Source organism: Tamandua tetradactyla, chromosome 10, assembly GCF_023851605.1.
Source record: "Tamandua tetradactyla isolate mTamTet1 chromosome 10, mTamTet1.pri, whole genome shotgun sequence".
Lineage (NCBI taxonomy): Eukaryota > Metazoa > Chordata > Mammalia > Pilosa > Myrmecophagidae > Tamandua > Tamandua tetradactyla.
The window spans coordinates 69,614,802-69,632,808 of NC_135336.1; the positions used below are offsets into that span (position 1 = coordinate 69,614,802).

The 18,007-nt window shown below is 34.4% G+C and overlaps 1 protein-coding gene across 9 annotated transcripts in view; it reads right to left on the reverse strand.

Annotated features, from left to right (window-relative positions):
* ROBO2 (roundabout guidance receptor 2) overlaps window positions 1-18,007 on the reverse strand; it is a 648,114-nt gene that overhangs the window by 14,331 nt on the left and 615,776 nt on the right. For 4 of the 9 annotated variants that reach the window (XM_077118710.1, XM_077118711.1, XM_077118709.1 and 1 more), the window contains 4 exons: window positions 16,692-16,952; window positions 12,638-12,843; window positions 2,543-2,725; window positions 190-357 (listed from right to left, as the gene is read on the reverse strand). In XM_077118710.1, the coding sequence (XP_076974825.1) occupies window positions 190-357; window positions 2,543-2,725; window positions 12,638-12,843; window positions 16,692-16,952 (818 nt within the window). The remainder of the gene's footprint in view (window positions 1-189; window positions 358-2,542; window positions 2,726-12,637; window positions 12,844-16,691; window positions 16,953-18,007) is intronic. The other 5 variants (XM_077118714.1, XM_077118712.1, XM_077118717.1 and 2 more) reach the window with 2 other exon arrangements.

Sequence of the window (18,007 nt, forward strand, 5' to 3'; positions counted from 1 at the left end):
GGTTTGATAATGCAGAAATATTTCAAATTGTTAAAAAAAAGAGAGGATATTTTATTTAAACAAAACCATAGTGCCAGGTAATGTAATATGGCAATACCTAACCTACCATAGCTACTCTAACCCAATTTAAATTGTTGCAAAGAAAATATCTCTCCAGTGAGAAGACATGAGTGAAGGAAACAAACCTACCATCTGTCATTCCTTCCCGTCGATGAGGCAATGCCTGTTGTTGGTCCATTCTCCCTCCCTTATGTTTTTTGGTAGGCCTGGGCCTCTGACTCATGGCTGCACTGGTATTACTGTCAGTAGAAAATGGACTGGTTGGTCGAGGTCTTTGAGAGGAGCTAAAGGCTTTACCTAAAAAAATAATAAAAGAGAGAAAGAATGGGGGTCTGTTATTAAAATGCATTAATTCTATCTGTGTTCTCTTCCTGCTCTTACTAAAATGGATTGTAAACCCGCCTGGAGATGCCCTTTGAAGAACCAAACACTCGTGCTCTTCTATCAAAAAAAAAAAAATGCTTTGTGTTTATTTTTCCCATTTTTAAGAAAAAAAAAACCCACTGGAAAAAAATTTAAACAAATGAAAAAAAACCTAAATCTACCAACCAAAAACTCATTATTGTCCTGAATCTATTTTTATTCAACTTTGACAGTTTAGTGATATTTCAGATATATGGAAATTCATGTGGCTTTTACTTCTTAAAATAAAAGTTATTTCTGAAATGAACTGTGTATTGTCTTATTTGTTTAATCAAATTTCACCATTGGAATCTTAAAGATTTTTTAAATTTCTAAACATAGAAAATGCCCTTTACTAATTACATTTGAAAATTTACAGGAAAGACCTGCTCAGTCATATACAGTAAACTGACCTTACCATACACACACACATACACGATGAGGTGTGCTTCTTTTAGCAGAAACAATAACATCAGTTATCTATAGGATGGATAACAAGTTAAAAGCACCTCATACATTCAAAATGCAATAGGTGTTTCCTGATGAATATTATTGCATCTGAGCAGACTCCAAATTTGCATCAAAAAATGAAATGTGCCATGTCTTTTTCTAGTGGTTTAGTGTATGCACATACACAGGGAAATTTATGGTGGAAAATGTTGGCTAATAAATTCTCAACAACTTACGATTTTAATACTGTATATATTATGGCAAGAGATCCCTGGTTTACGTGCATGTATTTATTTTCTTGTGTACATATTTATCTCATACAAAATCATTGTATGATTTCGTTAAGTCGATGTGACATGACATTGCTTAATGTTTTATTTAGCTATTAGCATACATGCAAGAAATGCACTTATACGTTCTAATTTATTAGTTTCCTTGTACTTTCTCACTGCTCTAATTATAGCTATGCCACAAAAAGCACTCAAGCAACATAAAGTTTCTGACTTATGCCTTATAAAGCAAGAAAATTCAAATAACTGTTATAGTACAATATATTTTAGCTTGGATGCTATATAAAAAATAAACCTCTGCAATGCTTGGGAAATCTTTTTTATCTTTTCAGATGTCTAATGCATGCTCAAAAGAAACCATGATGGTATAATTCTATGGAAATTTCCAAGACTCATTTTTTACAACCTGAGAGTTTACTCAAGGGTCAGAGTCTTTTCTTTATTTTACAATTTGAATACTATTAAGATTTCCAAAATCTACTTAATGTTTCATTAGTTTGTTTCGTAGAGTAGTTCAGTTTGACTCATTATCAGCACCTTCTGATATATATATATGTAAGAAGTACATAGTCATGTCAAAGCTATTTTGTTTCAATAAGACAAATGATTACAAACTTCTGATCTATTATTAGCGAAAATTCCCCATTTCTTTCTTGCATATTGAGCAGACATGAAAAGTGACACAATTAGTCTTTTGCGTTATTATTTATTACTTTTGGAAACCAAAACTGGATTTCTTGAAAGAGTAATACACCACCTAGTCATCATTCTATTCAACTTGCAAATGCAGTGGGTATATTTTTAATTAGCATCCTTTAAAACAAATAATAAATTATTGGATTAAATATCTTAACAGCCAAACTATAAGACCATCAGCCATTTGAACTGTTAGACTGACAGCCCCGGTCACCCCATGCTGAGAAAGACTTCCCAGAAAAGGCATTTTGAAGAAAGAGATGGGGCAAAGGAAACTACTAGAGATAAAAGCTGAATAATATTAATCATTGGGTACAACTATTGATTGTGTGAGACTCTGCAAAGTGTGAGTTATTGAAAATTTAATGGTAAATTTAGTTGCTGTTTTGCTGTACTATAAATAGGAAGCATTTTCCAATTAATCAGCAGATCCACGAAGAGAAAGGGAAACAAGAGTCCGTGGTAGGCTCTGCAAAATTAGCATCAGAAGAGAGTTCTGATAATTGAGCATTCAAACTTGTGTTCATGCACTTAAAGAAAGCCCTGCAGTCAGACTTATTGAGGAGAAAGAATAGGAGAAAAAGAGCTGTGTCCAAAGGACAAGATTCTCTCATGCAAAAAGTGTTGACTTGGAATCTACCAACCTGTTCTTGTAAGGCTGGTTCCATCCAGCCTAAAACCAGCTTTATCTGCTGCTGCCACCAGTGCTTGTGCAAAACTGCCGCTGGCAAAGATGGAGCCATCTGAGGAGCTACCTACACTAGATCTATGACTAGAAAAGTTACGATCCTCATCAGATGCAGAGCCCCAGCCATTTACCATTGAACCTAAAAACAAATGTAGTTGTCTAGTGAGTTGTATATATTGGATGTCTTATCTGCTTGTACAGATAAGACAAATTTGGTTTTATCATGACTTCTTCATCCATATGCAAGCATCATCCATTTTTTTATTAAACATTCTTAGTGCAGAAGAGTGAAGCTCATTTAAAACCTGTTACCTGTTTGCTGTACACCAACAAAGCAAGTTTCACATGGTTCAATTATTATAATGTTTAAACTATTACATGATCATTTTCTAAAAAAAGAATTGCTATGCACATTTTAAAATTCCTACAATTCAGAGAAGATCACCTTTGTGGAAACAAATTACATTTGTTTAAAGTAACTTTTTCAAAGACTCAGTTGAAGAAATATGTGAACATATTTTGTATTTAATACAGAGTCCATCAGTAACCTCCACAAAACCTATATTTGTATAGTGTACAATGGCTAGAATTTATTTCAAGATTTTCAAATTAAAAACTTAGCCATGAAATAAGAACAAACAGTCACAAGCAAGAAACAATCTTGAGACAATACCAAAATATGAGAACATAAGAAAAAATGTATCTTTCAAACCTTCTATCAATATCAATGACCAATATGTTTTCTTTTGCTTTTTATTATTTTAAAAACCCCAGTTTTCTTTTTACTACTGCCCTTTGTCTTAGAAAATTAGGCATTATGAAGAATATCACCCGAATTAATGTAAATTTTTCTGCAACATGCAGCAGGAAAATAAGTAGCTGAAAACAAATGTGGATTTACGTGTGAAGAGTCATAAAATGTGATGATGTTGAGAAATAAGTTTTACTCTAACTTTTTCAGCAATTGTTTTTCCTTATATATTCTTCACAGAAAAAAAAGCAGTGATAATTTAACTTATTAGTTAATAAAATAAATATTATAATGTCTATTTAAGTTGATATGGCATTAATTCATGATACAATACACTACCAAGTGTTGCTTATCTTAATTTTTTTAATAAAAAGAGGGGCTAAAATGTATTTCTAAGAAGGAAATGTAGCTTTAAATGTAGCCAGTCAAACATATATTCACATAAAGAGGATTAAGGTCAAAGGCTATGCAGTATTTATTTTTCCTCCAATATTTAAGTTCCAATGGTAGAGTTAGGAATGTTGCTGTTTTAAGTATTTGTAATTTTGGTCAAGGTGCCAGAATACAATAACACGGCTTCTTACCCTTTCAAGACAGAGAAAAATGAAACCAAAGGGGTTGAAAGAATCTGAGAAGTTAAATGGGCGTCAAGTGTAGCAGAGGAAGATAGAATTTGGATTCTATTTGCCAAAGGCCCACAGATAACACCTTTCTCTTTCCAAACAAAATCCCTTGACACAGGCCACTGCAAGGAAGCCAAGTTAACACCTGCAACAGAGCCTTCTCAGAGAACCATTTCTAAGTTAATAACCACAAGTCAAGGATCAACAATCCAAAATGAAAGAAGAAATGATGCATAAGCTTTGCAACATAATGCTAGATAAGAAAAAATCAAAGTGATACAGTGAACGGTCACAAAAGACTACAAAACCCTGGACCTGAGAATAGTTCTGAAACATGACAGCTCAGTCTTTGTCCCTCCCATGGGCTGCCTCTATATTTCCAAATGTCTGCTAAACATCTACTCCTAATAAAGCCTTGCCAGCTATTATTTCCATCCCAAATTCCATTCTACGCCATTCCTGATTTCTTTCTCATCCTTCACAGTCTCCTCATTGTCATCCAAATTATTTTCCTGAAACATCATATACTCGTGTTCTTTGTTCACCAATTCCATGTACAAATCCAAAACAGGCATACATGATCTCCAATCACCTGTTCAGCTCCATTCCCTTTTGTGGCCTGAGCAGTCTCCTTACTTCCCCTGCACAGCATAACCTTGTTCATTCCCTGGACACAAATTCCTGGATTGTTACTAATTCTATCAACCACGATTAAACATTTAAGTACAAATCAAAACCATCTTCTTTATCCCCTTTATTCACTTTCATCTTCAGACCTGTCTTAAGGAGAATTAATCTCTCTGTGCCCGGTATTTTCCAAACACTCTATGCTTACAAGTAGCATATTAAGTCTCTCCCTATATTGCAGGCTGTTGCATACATGTATTTCCCCTCCTAGTTGTGGACTTCTGGAGGTTAGGAAATAGCTTTTATTTATTTTCATAGCTCTTATTCAGGGAAATTATTCACTAGAAATTTAAAAAATCCTTGGCATATTGGCAAATTTCTTCAACATTTTCATTATTCACTATGAATACTCTATGTGACTCTATTTAATGTGTATTTTCCTGGCAATGCCATGTGTTTATTTACAGAAAAAGTATTCTCAAAGGAACACCTAGAAGAGCTATTGAATAAGAAATGCAATATTAGTCGACTCTGGTTGATTATTTGGACAGTGGGAAAAGCAGTGACATCATCATCCAAAATGAGAAAGTACAAAATTAATTTATATGTATCTTGTTTAAGCCTTGAGACCCTTGAATACTGATATTTAACAATACAACTTTACACAAATTAATGTAGTGAGGTTACATTCTGAATACATCAATTGGGAACAAAAAGTAACTTTTCCATTCATGCTCACCATTCTTAACTCACTTAACCCAATTCTAAAAATTCTTTTTTCTCCACTATAACCAGCAGAGAAATGGCTGTTTCTGTTTCCTCTGTCAAAGTCTGCCTGCTGTTTCATTCCAGCCTGAAGATCTAGCCAGTCAATAAATTTAGTCTCTGAACCTGCAAAGCTGAGGACAGAACTCTTCAGCACACAGTGTCACTAAGGAAATGCCATCCTATGAGGCCTCCTAACAGAATTGGTTTGGCTCCCCCAAAACACCCTTGTTTTCCCCTTGCAATAGCAAGTACTTCAAATGAGGATTTCCATGCAAACATTTACAATTCCCTGAACAAATCATCTACTTTCCTGTCGTTGTGCCTCTACTCTTTCTCTCAACGTTTAATACTACTCTCCATGCCCCCAGTAGTATCTATTTATCCATGAAGTTTTTCCTAATGCTTCCCCCTCCCTTCTCTGGGAAGAAACAGCAGCATGGAAGACAGGGCTTCAAGTGGATGCTGGTCAATATGGAAAGAACACAAACTGCTTTTTCTTCTCTAGACACCTCAAAAGCAAAGGTATTAGATAGATGATTTCAAATTGAAAAGATGTCTGCCTTTGAGATTTGGCCATGGCAGGCAACAGGAATTCTAGTTGTCCCAGGAAATTTAGGAGAGGAAACATCTCAGTTTAGGGTAGTTGTGTTTCCTTTCAAAACACAGGGCAAGGAATATAAACAGAAAAAAATAAATTTGCTCTTTCACTGTCTTTCTAGCTCTCTGGATTTATCTTTGACACCCTTCTTCTCCTTATTAAGGTATGATATGGAATTGGGTCCATCTGCAAGAGATATTTGTATAGATATTTGGCAACACTCCATAAATTAGAAAAATATCTAACATGCATTACATATTACATTTGCTCTGCGCTACAAAATTCTTAAAATCTATTTTACTATTACTGATTTCATTTCTCAGTGGCTACCATTCTTCCCCTTCCTTTAGATCTTAAACATCAAGAAAGAACTGAAGACTCAGGTAAACAATGAGAAAAAAAAAGAAAATAACGATTGGAAGAAAAAAGATACCTTGATTCATGTATTAAAAAGTTAAGCAGTTTTGGGGATACTTGGCTTTCTTTCATAAATGTAAATATAAACGTAAAAAGTAAAAGGAACAGCAGGTTAAAAACAGCCTAGCTATAGACTTTTTGCAAATTACAAGCAATCCATACCAACGTGACACTTTATAGTCCCCAACATAATCAATACATATTTAAACATTTAATGAAAAATGAATTTATGTCTCATGGTCAAATTTATTTGTGTTTACATTTTCAATCTTCCCAGATTTCTCAGGTTTAAAATTGCTGAAAGGTAAAAAATAAAATCTCAAATTTATTCAGGTCGTTAAAGAAGAAATGCATATAGGACATTAAGTTGTGGCTCAAATGTTACTGAGCCATAAAATACCATGATAAAATGGCATCTTTCTGTGTCTCTATTACACCTTCAGCACTAAAATTAATTTATGAACAGTCATCAATTCATTTACATGTCATTTTATGCTAAATCCTTCTTTGCTGATAAATGCTTATCTTTAGATCCATTAAGCTAGAGCGAAGTCTACGCTTTATAATATGACCCTGCTAATTGTTGCATTACCATTTTTATGATACAAAACTAGCTATTCCTCATTTTTTCAGCCAATATTTAATTCAGGAATTCTTCCTGTTATATGCAATCTAACTATCTTTTAAGTAAAAATCTTCAGCTATAAATATCTTTGGATAAATCAGTCCAAATATTGACCTCTTGCCTAGATGTAGAAATCATGTCTAATCTATAGAAGTCCCTATTTCTCTCAGAAATATTGAGTATGTAGCAGTTCCACCCATGTTCCTCAGAAAGAAAGGAATATGTATTATAAATGGAACCTAAAGTAAGCAATAAAAAATGTCTTTCTTGGGACCGATGATACCTGTTAATTTGTTTCAATCATATAAGAATTGCACTTAAAGTATTTTCCTTTTACCTTTTAAATTTTGACGTATGTAGTTAATTTATTTGTAAATACATCAAAGCTGTGGAGGTAGTATTTAGAAAATGACTTCATGAGTTTTAGCGTTATCTCTGACATTTCCTTTAACACTGAAAATATTTCCCTTAAATTTTTGTGGCAAAAGCAATGTATAAGGTTCTGATTTTAGTGGCTGAGGCTTTAAAAGCTGTGTGGTCGAATCCGATGGTGAGGCTGCCAGTTTTTATTGCTTTCATACTGATTTGGTGTGGGAGTTTCAGTAAAAACCTCGAAAGACATAAAATACTGAAAATACAGAGCCACAATTTCCTTTCTACAGTGTTATTTATGTGGAGTTCAGCAGTCAAGGAAACTTTTATTTGTTTCACTTAACAGCTCTTACTCACAGTCTTACTTTTTGAGAGCTGAGAGGCAGCTAGAAACTTAGCTACATGCTCAGCTAGGACATTTTCTTCCTGCGCTCTCCCATGGCTTTCTGTTTCTTTTTTTCCTGAGGTGGTTTCATTAAATTCAGGAAACACTTACCCTTGATTCCCACCATGGAAGTTATAGAAAGAATTGAAGGCTCTCTCTCTCTCTCTCTCTCTCTCTCTGTTACCAGACAGGAGAGGTTTGACATTTAGGAAGAAATATTACAAGCATATTTCTGGAGACAGAAAAAGTCTAGTGTTTGCTCTTTCTAGGCAAAACCAGAGTGTCATATGTGATGAACAAAACGTTTTTTGTTCTTTTTTTTTAATCACCAAATAAGTGTAAATTAGGAGTTTAAATTAAAATAAAAATTATAAAAATGAGATACCTACAAAAGTACTGATAGAGTTGAATTTTAGCATCGGTCACTATATCTGAACATGGAACTATGAAAAGATAAATGACAAAAGTGACAAAAATATTTTTGCTTTAAGTATATGGGGTAAGGACTAATATTTCTATAGAAAAATACATGCTGTATTTGTATAAATACATGCTCATATGTATGCACGTATACATAATATGTATATGTATACATGTGTTATAACAAGGGAGAGAGATCTATACATTAAGTACAAGACAAGGACATCATTCTCTTGTTAAGTAAACTAATTCCAGAGATCAGAAGAAAGTTGAGCCCATCTGCAGCAGAGATCATTATGAATTTATCTTTAGCGCAAGATATTGCATTTTAATTGTTCTACCAGGTATCAGGTGGGTTATTTTGAAAAGGATATTAAACTTCTCTGTGACTCAGTTGCCTTATTCATAAAATGGGAACAATAATAAGGTTGTGAGGATTAAATAAGTTAATATATGGTAAGGCCTTAGAACAGAGGTTAGCAAACTTTTTTTCTGAAATGCCAAATAATAACTATTTTAGATTTTGCAGTCTCTATCATATATTTTTCTTCATTCTTGCTTCCTTAGAACCTTTCAAAGAATCTTAAAACTGTTCTTGCTCACTGGGTCATAAAAAAAGAGGGGCCACCCAAAGAGAGGTATGGAAAGATCAATGGTGAGGGTGGAATTATACATACATGAGAGGACTTAAATGAATATGAAATCTGAATCATAAATTGAAATCTCTTAGTCTCCAGTATTTTAGAGCAGCTAGAAGTAAAAACCTAAAATTGGGAAATTGTAACACATGTCAAAGTCTGAAATATGTTCTACAACCAATTGTGTTGCTGTGCTTTGAAATTTATAGCTTTTTTGTATATATGTTATTTTTTCACAAAAAAGAAGGAAAAAAAGTTGATTGTGATGATAAAAAGTATGAGACCTCAAGCCTCCTATATTCTGTAGCAGCTAGAAGGAAAAATATGAGAGGATCATATGGTAGCCCATGACAAACTCTGGTAACTATTCTGTAATCACTGTTTGAAGAGTGCTTTGAAACTACTGCTTTTTTATTTCTTTGCTTTGTATATATGTTATACTATACAATAAAAAACAAACAAACAAAAAAAAGACAGGCCACTGAGCAGAAAAAGTGACTTTGTAAGTGTCAGTTATTATTATTATTAGTTGTAGTATTTATTGAATCTTAAATTCCTGGCCAAATGATTGGAAATAATAGGTATTAAATAAATGTTTATTTTTGGAACAAGTAAATAATTATACATATGTGCAAATTCATATTTCCCATCACTGAGATCATGGTAAATGGAACTACTGATATTTTCTTCCTTTGTTTGCTTTCCACTCAAACAACCATCATTTCAAAATTTAACAAGAACCTTGCAAATTACTTACTTGTTAAAAAAATACTTGGAGTTAATACACTTACTTCTTTATAAAGATTGGCTCTATACTTTGTTAAAAGCTGATGTTCCCTAATTTGGCAGCTGCTGGATTTCTATATAGGCAAGTAGAATCCTGTATAATTTTAGAGTCTTGCTAGCCCATCCCACTGCTATCACTGGGCTACCACTTTGATTAGCTGTAAAATTCCAGGGAATGAAAGATAACTGTTACTCCAATTTAATAGAAATGGTCATTAGATTCATGAAAATGAAAACATTTACTGGGAAATTTCAGGTGCATGTAATGACTAATTTGTTCCAATCATAAACAAATTGAGAACTCAAAGTGATTTATGGTAAGATCAGAATCCTCCTTGTGGGTGCTTACCATCTTAAGAAAATAAAAAGCCAATGGAAGTGATGCCTGTTTTATTGCATACCTCATTTAGCACCATTAAATTAAGATTTAAGTATCTGCACAAAACATAAGCACTTTAGAACATTATTCATTAGCATGTTGCTTTTCATTACACTCAGTCCATTTATATATTCACCTCAAGGCCATCCCCACCTGCAGATACATATACACACACCCTATATAACTCCCCACATATGCCCAAACACCTTATATACACATACACTACACACACACACACACACACACACACACAGTACATAAACATTCCCAATTCTTTTTTTAAAAACATAATTTCTCTAATATTAACCTACATTTATTTATATTACACTTAAACCTTAGAATGTAAATTAAATCCCTAATCATACCTTCCCCACAAACTTACTGTAGAGCAAGACAAAAAAAAGTGTGTATGTGTGTGTGTGTATTCCTAACTGGCTACTTTTGTGTAGAATGCAACTTCTTTTACTAAGGAGATGCATTATTCATAGGATGAATTCATCATGGAATACATATATAAATACCCTGAGGTTTTATAGATGGTAGAGATGAAGTAGTGAATTCAAGTAGAAAAACAGACTCTGTTTTCTTAGCAATAAAAGTTTCATTTGGAACAAACATTATACTAGGTACTAGAGGAGTGCAGATTTTTTTAACCTCAGTCACACTGAAGTCTAACATGTTAGTAACAGATGAACAGGTAAAAATACAGAGTGGTATTTCATTGATTTATAAAGATATTTATCATCTCTGACACTATAATATTTAATAATTGACATACATAGATAATAGCTGACTTTTCTTTCACATTTCTAATGGAAAAGGGTTCGATATCAATAGTGAGATATGTCTAAATATCCAGAATTTTATCCTGAAGGAGATTGTTTTAGAAATTTAGGTAAAAGGGCTTAGCATATGTTTGTAGGTCCTGTGGTTTTTTAGCTAAGGAGCAGAATCTCAGGTAGTACCTTTAGCTTTATAATGCAGATGTGAAGCCAAGTCTCTGATGGGCTGTATCAGAGGTACAGAGAGTCTAGTCGTGTGTATTCACAATGGTGTTCATTTTGTGCCTTGAAACACTTTGAAAGTGTCTCAGAAAAGCTGGACAGTCTTCTCCCACCTTTAGAAGAATTTTGTATGTATTTATGAAGATGACTCTGTAACTCCAGTAAACTAATCTTTTGGGGCACATACTAACTCTTCATAGTCATATCCTGCACGATCTGCATATAATACATTGAACTTAGAGTTGTGGCCTTATATCTAACTTCTGTTAAAACCAGGGAGTTCAAAAAAATTTGAACTGCTTAACTATGTAAAAAAGAAAAAGGGACTTTTTCCATGGTCATGGGCTACCATATGATCCTCTCATATTTTTTTTTTATTATGCTGTTAATAGTGCATTAATAAGTCAGCTCTCCGCATTCAATGGTTTGAACCTGTGCTCTGCCATCTTCAGTTGGATCTGTATTTCAAATCACAGCAGTGTATCGCAGTTGTTAAATCTTAATTAGCCTGGCAGATCCACTAACCCCTGGTAAGAAGAAAAACTGAAAAGTGGGCTTATGCCTCACACATTGTGTAATTCAGGAAGGGTTGTGAAGGAAAATTGTAGGTACTGATGCTTCTTCATCACAGTCTTAAATTAGTTTCCATAAGTTTTTGCATAACTTTTAATTCATAGTCCAAAATCTGTGAAACTTATAAAGCTGGTGGGGTAAAAATAAAGTGAGACTGCAATAAAACACTACCTAGGTGAAAAATATCATCAAATTAAACACGGAAATGGCGGGGAAGGGAAGTTCTGAAATGTCCCAAATGAAATGCAAAGATTGAAAGTTTGTAGTAGCCGTGTCTTTATAGTCATGTACAAGGATTTTTGGTGTCAAAGAATGAATACTTAATTGAAGAGAAAGATTGATATTTTTTTTTAGTTTTCTCCATATCCATGTTTGGATTCAAAATTTTCCAACAAAATTCTATAGATTCAAATGCTTGGAAATATGTCATTCTTTAGTCCTGGACTCATCATAGGGCAGTACGAATTGCATCTTTCAGTCAGTGAGCAATGCAAAAGAAAGTCAAAGGAGTAAACAGTAAAAAATAACTGTATTTCATAGGAGAGGAGCAATTGCTGGATTCAGAAATATGAAATGCATAAATGCATGCTATATCTCACTCTACATTTTCTCCACTCTAAAAATAATACCTTGTGCAAACTTAGAGAGGCTTATTCTGAAGACTTTTGCTTATTTTCATCAGTGAATGATTTTACAGAATGAAATATCAAGCAGCATTTTAAGATTGCATTCACTTTGTATGTTGCTCCTGATATACAAAATATATCATTTCTAAAAGTCAAGGCTTTTTTTATGTAATAGTTGTGGCTCCCCAGTAGAGTGAACTTTTCATGAAAGCCCAGATATAATTGAGTTTTCTTTCATGTCTTTAAAGCTTTTTAAAATTCATGAATTTTCTTATCATTTCTGCAGCAAAGGAAAAGCATTAACAAATCCTTTTTGAATTCTGGGTTGAATATTAGCATATTTAAAATGTTACAGAAATAGATGGAGTGGAATAAATCTTACATAAGAAAGTATTTGATTTTTGATGCATTTTCATGTTACAAATAGGTCAGTTGCTTCTATTAAACCAGTTTTGTTACCTGTCACAGAGCTGTCTAGATTGTCCGCACTGGATCCAGGAGTGTGCTCTAGAGCTCTCAGGGCTCTGGGGAGTTCTAAAGCGTCCTCCTCCTCATCAGCTTCATCATCTGGGACATCTGTTTCCAAATCGGAGCTCAAGGCTCCGGACACATAACCTAACGGTGGAACTGGGGGCTGGGGAGGTGGATTATTGCTTGGAATGTGCCTAGAATTCAAATAGGAAAAATAAAAAGTAATTCATTAAAGTTCAACCAAATTTTCACTAGAATTAAACAGCAGCGTTTAATTAATTAAACAGGGTCATGGTAACTATGCATTTTTACTTTCAATGAACTGATTCTGGAGCTTACAGTGCTTTCGTAGACTTCAACAGAAACAGTGGGCTGTGTACACCTGCTTCACCCAAACAAAATCAACACTGAATCTTAAACTCTTCTATTTTTATTCATGGGATGAGAAGCAGAAAAAAAAAAAAAGATTCATACCAAATATTTTTATATCAATAAATTATCTAAAGCAGAATAGGGATATTTGTCACAATTAACTATTTAAAGTTGTTTTTTTTCCCCAAAAGAACTTAATGATTTTGTTCTTAGTTTACTTCTCAGCGTACAACCGTTGGGGTCTGCTGGGTCTTATAAAGAAAAGATGTCACCTGTGTGAAGTAGATAGGACATGCATTTAGAATCGATCAAAGTGAGGTTCAAATTTAAGTGACTTGTTTTAAATCACGTGGCTAATTAAATGTGCAGCTAAGCACTGGGGTTCATTTTATTGGCTTTGTGACTACTTAGAGTTTCTTCTAAACCATAAGATCTTAAATGAAAGCAATTCATTGCTATTTGTTACTGTCACTAAAGAATAAATATATTGTATGTTTTGATGCATAGCCTTTTTTTTAACTTGATACAAAAGCACTTAAACGACACTTGTCATTAAAGAGAGATGCAAAGTAAATACTACACATTTTCACTCTTAATTTTTGAATTAATGATGAAAGGTAATTTTTATTTATCATTTATATTTGGGGGGAAATATTTTATTCTTCTAAAATTAGTTTAATATCCTCTCCCAAATGTATTCTTGAATTTGTAACCTAATCCAATGTTAAGATTCTGTTTCAGTGTTAAAAAAAAAAAAATGTCTGGAAGCTACCTCAATATCACCAGGCCCACATCTCTAAATTAATGCATCAGGAACTTGAGGCCCCAAGTATAACTCAGTTTATCACAGCTCATTAATTGCAAGGTCAGGAACAAAAAGTGAATTTCCTAACCAATATTACAGAAAACTTCAGTGAATACATCTTTCTGTGTTACCCCAAATTCTATTCATAAATCACGAAAGGAGTGATCCAAGTGATGAGAAAGAGACTATAAGGCAATATGTATATGTGTAATTAAGTCTTCTCTAATGCTGTGAACTTTTGTCCTGGGAAGGACAGAAAGGATTGACACTCTAGTCCTACATTATGTTGTCTCCTACTATTTGAACCAATATTCTCTAAGAGGTAAAAAAAAAAAATTTTACTCTGAGTTCAACTGAATTAGGAGATAAAGTGAAATATGGGAATGTACATATAAGACTTGTAAATGTCTTCAAAGGGACAGGCAGTGTTCTGTGCACTTGGCAAGTCAATCCTAAGAGAATTCCTACTCAGGCATGAAGCCTGAGTATCAGTATTTTTAAAATGCTCCTGCCATGATTCTGATGTGCAGCCCATATCAGAAGGGTGAGTTCCTATGTGAGAACATGGAGGGTCATGACTCTTTTATGGGAGGTCAGAAAAGGCATAATGCAGGATTGCTAGACTGAGTCTTCTCTTAGAGAAAGAAACAGGGTCTGCTCTTATTGGTAGCTAGCACAGGTGGAATGAACTGCTTCACTCGTTTAGCAAACACCTATCAGACAATAAGTGTGGAACAATAGTAGTGAACAACTCAGATGAAAACCTAAGCTACAATAACAGTTATAATACAGTCAAGGGCTGTACTAAGAACTGCACAACTACAAACTCTTGATTCTTAGAAAAACTAGTGATGTTTAGTAAAGACTTTAACCATGCCCAAAATTGGTCTGGCCGTGCTCTCAGGTTCTGGGGGTGATCTCCAGGCACTCGGAATGTCCTGCCTAATAAAATGGCCTGGTTTATCTGAGGGCCTTGGACACTCCAGAAAGTTGAATAATGTGGGGATTTAGAGTCATATAATATCAGCTTGACCATTGGAGGGGCTGGAGACTAAAGTCAGCCACATAGGCAGTTGACAATAGCTGCGTGATGGAGTCCATTAAGACTCTGGACACATGCTCAGGGAGGTTCCCCAGAGGATAATATTCTGTGCATTATCACACACTGCAGCCAAGAAAGTAACACTGTCCAGTGCTCCACTGACAAAGGACCTCTGGGAGCACTGTTTGGAACTTTTCTGAACTCTATTCCATGTATCTCTTTCTTTGGCTGCTTTCAAACTGTATCCTTTCACTGTAAGAAACTGTAACCATAAATACAACAGTGTTTTCAGTTGAGTTCTGTGTGTCCCTCTAGTGAATGATAGCACCCAAAGGTGGTCTTGGGAACTTACAAACTTCAGAAGTGGGATAGTCTTGGAGACTGTCTTTTAACTTTGTATATGAGGTACTGACTATAAGTGCCATCATTTTACAAATGGGGAAACAGAAGCATGGAGACATTAAACAAGTTGCTCAAGGGCATACAGCGAGTAAGAGGTAATGACACGTTCACCTCTATGGCAGTGTTGTCACCTTGGCTGCCCCCAGTCAAACCCCAAACCAAGCAGTTAGAATCTTTGGTGGGGGGTGGTGAGGTGTAGGCATCTTCATATTTTAAAATTCCCAAGGTAATTTCAAAATGTTGCCAAATGAGAATCTTTAAGCCAAGAGTCAAAACCTTAAAACACCATACTGCGCTGCTTCATCGGTATACTTAAAAAATTCTGTGACTCTTAAAGCAGATGGCTTCAGCTTAAATAGTAGTATTTTATAAAGTATCCTGATGAAGGTAATACTGTTTAACAGTAGACTGTCTTTGATCTTTGAGAAAGCGTGTGATGATTGTTTGAGAAAATGTTCAGGAAATTCTGGTTTTAAAAAAAGAAAGTATGTTTATGATAAAACTAAAGCTTTCAGTGATATCCTTAGTTTTGCCACCTCTTTGCATTATATTAGGATGAATTTGTACACCAAACAGTTCATTAACACTGAAAATAAGAATGATCTCCATGTTAACTTATCCCGGGGGCTAAAACCATTTTTAAGAAGATGCAAATATTATTTCGTAAAACTTTACTATAACTTGAAACATAAGATCAAAATCCAAAGAAAATAATCCGAGGCATGTCTTTGAGATTTTATTTTCAAGAGTCAGGCTTATATGCCACTATTTGGAAGAAAGAACAATTAGGAAGAAATGTCAAAAGTTGTGAGTCTCTGTTATTTTCGCAGAAAATCTAAGTACAATGTGATCTATAGCTAATGCAAGTTTATGGATTAAACAAAAACAAGGGAATTTTAGGTTTTGAATGTACTGTAGTGTTTTTTGATGCATTTACTGTTACTAATACTGTTGTTTCTTTCCGACTGATTTAATTCTCCCAGAAAGGACTTTGTATAACTGACCCTGACCATATGTGAATTGTGGATGATTACACTTGCATATTCACAGACACATACAGAATTAATTACAGACACGTTGAATGGCATTGAAAGTGAGTTCAAGGATAAGCTCATTGAAGCTAAATTGTAAATTAGGGAAGATTCTGTTATAGTCAAAAGTGCTTTAGCCTGAAATTCAGCAGATGTGAATTCTTGCCCTGGTTCACTCTCTAACTAGCCATACGACTTTGGTCAGCATATTTAACATTTCTGCAGTCAATTTCCATATCATATCTAAATGATTAAAGAGTTGTGCAAAAGGAATTTTAACCCCAGCTGTACAGTTCTATGAGAATCTCTTGTGAACGTAATGTTGAAAGAATAGTTCGTCTGTCCAAATATTGAAAACATGCATTCCCTTGACCCAAGGAGGATATTTACCATGCTTGCTTTGCTATATCAAACTGATAGGCCCTTGTCAACTCATCCAGATGAGCCTGCAGCATGGGTTGCATCTCTTCCCGAGGCGATGGAGTAAGAGTTGCAGTGGACTGCTGTCCGAAGGAGATGGCGGGAGAAGAAGCCACACCTCGGACAGGAGGTGTTGGGACACGGTCTTCATCTTCTTCTAGTTCATCTTCCATACCTTGGTGTAAGTATGTTTGGACAGGTAATGGCGGACACCAGCTATCACTGTCATAGCTGAAATGAAATGAAAAGAAACCACATTGATACCCACATGCAATGACACCAGCAAGAAATAGCAACTACATGGTATCTAAAATGTTCTCTCAGTGGATTTCCTCTTGATCAGATTGTTGGTGATACCACAATAAAACACCTGCTATTTTAATTTCTAATCATAATCACATTTATCTCAATATCACAATTTGTTCTTAAAAGACCTTATTAGCTAATTGTTGCTCCGTACTTGTCAAAGGCAAGATGTTCCCAACAAATTTATTCAAGTGAAAAACAATGTGCTAATTAAAGACAATTAATGAATTTGAGTGCTTGCAGATTTAATCACTTTCTTCTCCTGTTCATCCTGTGCACAGAGACTATGCCAGTAGAGCTGACTGATTATCTAAGAAGTGCTTGAGAATTTTACTTATTCTTACTCTAGATCTACGCCACCTTTCATTCCTTATTGTGTGTTAGTCATTAAGATTCTGTGATACAAAATATATTTAATGTCTTTTGGATTCTCCTAATTTTCTCAGTAGAAACTAGTGTTTCTTTTTATCTCATTATCTATATTCAAATTTACAAAACACTTTCTCTTATGCTTAAAAATATAACTGAAAATTATTTTAAAATGGCATGCTTTTACATTTAGAGACATTGGTCTGGGAATACAGACAATCTAAAAAGGTTTTATTACACGTTTTAATACAAAATCAGTAGCATGTCTCTTTGCACTTTTGTTATGGTCCCATTATTTCTTAGAAACCAAGTAGGTCTTAATATACCCTAAGTATTTTAACTTGCAATTTTTCCAAATGATTCTTGGATATTTTCACTTGAGTGTCATAATGTGCTGGTATAAAAATGAAGTTATCCATTTGTTGACAATCATGTGGCAGGCAATGGAATCTATTTGTCTAACAAATAGCCAAGAATACAGAGTATAATGGGACTAGAGAGCCAGGCGTTCTCAACTAGTTTTGAAGTCAAGCAAGGCTATCCCTGATCACTGGAAAAAAAGATGTTCCAAGTAGTACATGTGGAGAGCCAGAGGAAGGGAAAAGGTGGAA